At 23.7% G+C, this 6,639-nt stretch overlaps 1 protein-coding gene across 1 annotated transcript; it reads left to right on the top strand.

Annotated features, from left to right (window-relative positions):
* On the top strand, nt 1-5,939 carry LOC129613154 (uncharacterized). The gene is made up of 4 exons (XM_055527113.1): nt 1-83; nt 246-597; nt 641-742; nt 5,818-5,939. The coding sequence occupies exons 1-4, from the start codon at nt 27-29 to the stop codon at nt 5,937-5,939; spliced, it is 633 nt and encodes a 210-aa protein (XP_055383088.1). The 5' UTR covers nt 1-26.
* Nucleotides 5,940-6,639: the final 700 nt, after the last annotated feature.

The following is a 6,639-nucleotide window of genomic DNA, read 5'->3' as shown; positions in this document are numbered from 1 at the left end:
AGAAGGTTTTTCAAAACACAAAAATAATGTTAATTGTAAAAAATCAAATAACAATTTTAGCGTGTACGGTTTTATGTTTATTTGTAAGTTAAAAATTATGTAATAATTAAATATAACCTTATTATATAATATGTATAGCACCTTATATAAAAGTGTATTTGAGATTTTAAGTAGAATATCATAATTTTTTTTCAAAAAAATATTTTAATAAAGTGCTTTTATATTTTTCTTAATTTCATTTAAAGGTGATTGCAGTTGTTACTATTAAATTAACAAATGCAAAATCAATTTCAAGAGTAGATAAAAGTCATACATTAAAACGAAATTTGAATAATAGATTGTCAAATTTTATTAATGAAACAAATTCAAAAAATATTAGAGAAGCAATTAAAAAATTTCAATTAAATGATCATTACAATCCATATAATTTTCAATTAAAAAAGAATTGTACAAAATTAGATAATAAAATTCATAAAGTTTTCAAAATACCAGCAGAATTTTATGAAGATCCACCAGGCGAAAATTCATTATATGGATATGAAGTAAATTATTGTTGCTGCTGTGAATTACCACATCCTATACCAAATCAATTAAAAAGTAAGTTAAATTTTAAATTGAATTTTGAATAATAATTACACAGACTGTAATACTGACATAACTCAAAATTTGTTCGAATATGTCAGTGTTACAGTTGCTCTTGTTTGCTGCAACACTGACATAACTCGAATTTTAAAATTTTCGAGTTAAAATTTTTTTCTCCTTATAGAATTACGAGTATGTTTTTATAATTAAATGTAAGAGACAATTTTTAAGCTGGAGGAATTAAATGCCTTATTTATGCAAAAATAACTCGAAATATAAAAATCTTAATTTTTGAGTTATGTCACTGTTGCAGCAAGTGAACGATATATATTACATAAAAGCTTTATTAGAAACATGTGCAAATTGTTAATTTTTATGTTATTAAAGAGAATTTCGGCATGATCTTTTAGCTTATTAATTATTAATCTACCAAATATGCACATTCATAAAGCATAAATCTGAACTCGTGACAGTGAGTAATTTTTTTTCCCAGAATCACTTATTATTTAATTACTAAAGTGTAATTATGTAATTATATAAAAAGAAATTAAGAAATTGTAAAATCATAAATTGTAATTTGATATACACACAAGTTCTCGTGGTTTTTTTTTCATATTTTATATTATAGTTTTTTAATATTTTGTATACTACATACATGATTTCTTCAAGTTATTTTTTCCTCTTATTAATTATTCAGCTAAAAAATTATGAATACATTATATAAGGTAACAAAATAATAAACCAGTATTAATAAACTTTTGGGTACAAAAAAAAAAATAAAAAAAAACATGTTTTGCTTAAAAGCTCAATTATTCTAATTTAAATTTTACCGGGTAATTGTTTATATTTTTTAATACAAGAAATTCGACAGTCGATTTACTCGTAGTAAACTATAATGCTTGGAACATAAAGACTAAAATATTTTCATTAATTTCAATTCAATAATAAATTTCCATCAAGTATTTTGAAAAATTTTTCAAAGTTGCTGATACTTTGAATTTACAAAACGAGTATGTATGTATAATATATGTCTGAAAGATATTTCTGTATTTCTATATTTATTTAAAAAATGGTCTGGAATTCTTTCAAATATTTAGAAACTATACTATGAATAAATTCCATTTAATTGTCACGCTCTTCGTTATAATTTAAAAATTATTCGTAAAATGCAGGAAATATTAGATATGGCCAACACATAAATGGCCGTAAAATGTATTTTCTGATTTGGTTGCACAAAAAAATGAAATTCTTTTAATTTTTGAGCAAACTAGTTACTTTTAATTAGCATACTTTTAAAAATTGTAAATTCTTTCTTGGTAGAAAATATTTTAATGCCATCCTAATTCCCTAGAAACTGGTTTGTCAACTATTTTCGTTGCAAAACGAAACTCAAAAAAAAAAATAAAAAAAAATGGTTCCATGAATTAGTTTTTTATTTAGAATTCTTAATTAATTATAGTCAAAAGTGCAAAATCGGCCCCTATTAAATATTTAGTATCCACACCCTGATATTCACGAAAAATTTTATTAAAAACAAACAAACCGGGTAGAAATTATTTGAGAAAGATGTAAATTTAAAAAGGTCCAAAGTTAAAGTTCGGTGACTTGTCATATTGTCAGTATTGCGAATTTCAAGAAAATCTATTCAATATTTTTTAATATAGTGATCAAAATATGAAATCGTACTAAATCCCGATATCAGAAATATCACTAAAGTAAATCAATTCATGAAAAATCCAAAGTTAACCCTGATACAACTTGTCATCAAAAATGGTTCAGCCGAAATTATAAACACGGGTACATACACAGATCGGCAGACTGACATCTCCCTAAAAATGTTTTATTTAGGCTTAAGTGAATTGCATTTCTGTCGAAAATTTCAATGCAATATTTTGTGCCATCACATAACCCAATCTATTGTATGCAATGCAATCAAAATTAAATTAATCAAAAAATGACTCATGAAACTTTTCAATTGATTATTTTGTGAAAAAAATATTTAATTAAAAAATTCATCTTGAATTAAATTGTAAATTTCTCTCAAAAAATATTTTTATACTTCTCAATATTTTTTCCAACTTTTTGCATGATCATTTCTGTATGATGACGTTATGAGTGTTCATACAAAAATTTAATTAAAATTTATTGAAAAGTTGTTGAAAGTTTCAATGTTGACAATTTTACCGTCAACAATTCAATTAATTAAGTCAGATTATTTTTAATAATCGAAATTAGTAGAATCTTTTCAAATGAAATAAAATTGAAAAGTCCCAATTTATTTATTTGAATTTTTTGATATTTTTTTGTACGTATGAATTACAATTAAATTTATAGAATATATTTTTCAAATTCATTTAGATTTAATTAAAATTAATTAAATATAGATTAAAATATTACAAATTATAAAATTTATATTTTTTTGTAAAAAATGTAATAAAAAACAATTATTTATGAATAACATAAATTTTTATGAAGTTTATGACATGTTTCGACATATAAATTGTTTCAAGGTAAATTACACAACATCATAATGTCACGATAAAATAAATAAAAGGAGTAGAAAAAATTAAAATCTCTTATATGCAATACCTGTTATCTGTTATACAGAATCTTCTATACAAAATGTTCCGTAATTATTTTTATAATTTTATGATTTCCCTAATTATAAATGCAAACGTCATTGTAAAATTCTCACAATGTATTTTACTCACTTTAAATTTGTTGGTAAATGATTTGATTGTCATGTTGTTTTTACAAAATTGTTGTTGCTATGTGCAAGTGAATGAAAATGTTGACACTTATATGTGAAAAACAGCGCTCATGAACTTTTTAGTTATTACATTTCAAGTCAAGTAAGCAAGATTTTGTAATTGAATTAAAAGAAGTCGGCTTCAAGCCAAGTAACATGCCCTTGAAGCTGTCACATAACCGAGGTAATAGATTTTTATAAACCAGAGGCTCCCAAACTTTTTTCTCTTGTAGACCCCTTGCCGTATTTTTTAATTTTTGATGGACCCCGTGCTCCTTTCTTTGATAGATGTAAATTTCAAACAGTAGCAGGGTACACCTATGATGTGAGAAAGTTATATAAAAATCTAATTTCATTAAATTCTTATTTTTTAATAGACCCATAGCAGATCCTCATGGACCCCTGGGGGTCTATATAGATCACTTTGGGAATCACTGTTATAAACAAAGCTAATATCCAAGTTCTTGAAAATTTTTCATATGAAACTAATTTTTATTAGTGTTCTGTTTCTAGGTGTTGTTTATAAAGAGGCCTATTTAGTAATAAACAGTAGCTATATTATAACAGCAGCCTCTCTATATAATGAATAATTAATGTAAATGTATTAGCGCACATTTACATTAATCTGTGTGTCTGTATTAGCGCACAAGGATAGAAAAATTTTTTTTACTTACTTTGTTGACTTGCAAATATTGTACGAGTTCTGTGTTTACCGATAATAAGTCTTATTTTCTAATTTTCGTAGTTTATTTTATAGAATCTTAACTGTATATTAATTTTTAGTATTATTTTAAGTACCTTTAAAATAACACGTTTATTTTGTCAATTTTGCTCCCACATATCATTAACATTTATCCTTACAGTAATTAGAACAATAAAACATTTAACAAAATTGGACTGCATATTTTTTAAAAAAAGAACATTGTTTACATTTTTACAGCATGATTAATTAAAACCAAAATTAAATGTCAAGAGAACAAAAAATATTGAAAGAATCGGCAGGAAGGCTTTTAAGGTGATTGCTGCTAAAGTTCAAAATTCATTTTGTTTTTCTTTGTTTATACCACAAAATTTTAAATTTTAAAGAGGTGTTAATTTTAAGAAGAAAAAGCAAAAAGAAAAAGTAATAATGGTTAATATGGGTAGACTTTTTTTATATATATGTAGGTAACTAACCTTGATAATTTTTCGGTATTAAAACAGGTTGTATTTTTATTTAATATTTTTTTTATAAATTTAATAAACAGAGAACTGAGCATGTTTGCGTCACATTTTTCTGCGTCTTCTAATAAAAATTTATTTCTTTTTTTTTAAAATTATTCAATTTTAATTATTATTTAATTGCCGATAAACTTTACAGCTTAAATTTCGAAAGAATTTTGATCATTAAAAAATGATATTTTCATAATAAATGTTAAGAACACAGACCTATATATGAGATACAATATGTACATATGTAGCATTTTTTATAAATTAATTATTATTTTTTATGAATCATTTCTAATCTAATTTTCTCATGAATTAGTTTTTAATGTCTGTCCTATTCACATGAACAGACTGTAATTTTTCTGAATTTCATAAAATTAAATTCAACAAGAAACGTGACCAATTCCACCGAAATATAAGGTTTCTCTGAATTAGTCTAAATGAACTTTTTGAGATGATCCTGTATGTATTGTTATTGTTATTGTCGCGATGATTTCAGATTGAATTTTTCATATTCATCTATAGTTGGGCCATATTAGTGACTAATAATATACTGTTTTTTAATTATAATAATTTAATATAAAGTATATTAACACACGTGTGTTCTTGAGCGTGCTAACAATTTAGATATTTTGTAATTAACACTTGTTATGTGTAATTAAAAGTATGTATTTCATATGGAATTTTTATAATAGAATTTTTACAGTATATTTAGTTTACACATTGAATTTTTACAAGTATATTGAAATAAGAGCTATACTAGGGAAACCCCTAATGCAAAACCAAATACTTAATATAGTTTTAAATATTTTTATGACTTTAGTGTTAAGTATTTTAAAGATTTTTATAAAATACGCCCAAGTCAACTTGTAATGGAAAATTTTTTATATACCCTTTCGCAATTATTAATTCACTTTCAGTTTCTAATTCTAAATAAAGTTTTTATAAATAAATTTAAACAGTTTTAATAAAAATTGATCAGACTATTGTTGCATTCAGACTTGTTCACTATTTTGAAATCATGAGGCAATTTAGTCAAATAGAAATTATTAAACAAACTATTTTAAATCGAAAAATTATAAAAATTAAAGAAAACAATAATTTGTATAGTAAGTTGAATTTAGCATTATTACTACACGAAAGTCAATAAGCTTTAATTTTGAATTAAAATCATAAAAATTAAATTTTTATTTAAGAATTTAACTTTTACGCTTTTATTAAAATTTTTTGAATACATATTTTATTCTCTAAAATAAAATTCAATATTTTTATTATTTCAGATTTTGGATCATCTTTTCCTAATTGCATACAATGTTGTGATGTTACATTTAAAGAATATACGGTAGCATTTGGTGTTATCGATAGGTTGTCATTAACAGTAATAAAAACTATTTTAGGTTAAATTTATGATTTATAAAGTATTAAAAATTTTTACTTGTAGATAGAAGTAAAATATTTGAAAATGAAATGAAATTATTATTTATATTTTTCTATTATTGTTTTAATAATTTTCACATATGCAATGTACCTAATATTATTTTATAATAAATTCAATAAAAATTCAATATGTATATATACATTGTATTTTATTATGTAAAAACTTCATAATACTTGATCTAAAAATGAAATATTTTAGTCAAATTGTAAAAATTAAAGTGAATAATGCGCTGAATTTCAGTTGAAGCTAAATTAATAAGGCTCACTCCCGGCCCAATGCCTATCCATTTGTTGAAAATTTTGATTTTTGATAAAAATTAAGTTTACCTCATTTTTAAGTTAATAAAAGTTATGAAGTCTGACCTTTTCGGGTTCCGAAAAATTTGATTTTTCTCAGTTTTGTTGTTATGCTCAACAGAAGAAATACAATTGTTTTTATTGAAAGGAAATTTCCTTTTATGTCCTTGTAAAATTGTGAGCTTTTTAGCCTAAAACTAAAATATTTGCGAAGTCTTAAAATTTTCTTAATCTTTGTGTTTAATTATTAAGTGGAAGCGCTTCTAAAGTGCGTGTGAATCGTGCAATTTTACAGCAATTCATTTACAAGTATGCATTCATTGTCTGTTCAAATGGCATATTTAAATCACCTTAGACATTATAGTTTG

Source organism: Condylostylus longicornis, unplaced genomic scaffold, assembly GCF_029603195.1.
Source record: "Condylostylus longicornis isolate FDR11 unplaced genomic scaffold, ASM2960319v2 ptg000004l, whole genome shotgun sequence".
In the NCBI taxonomy this organism is placed as follows: domain Eukaryota; kingdom Metazoa; phylum Arthropoda; class Insecta; order Diptera; family Dolichopodidae; genus Condylostylus; species Condylostylus longicornis.
Note: the sequence above shows the minus strand (reverse complement) of the source record. Positions and strands in the feature narration are given on the sequence as shown.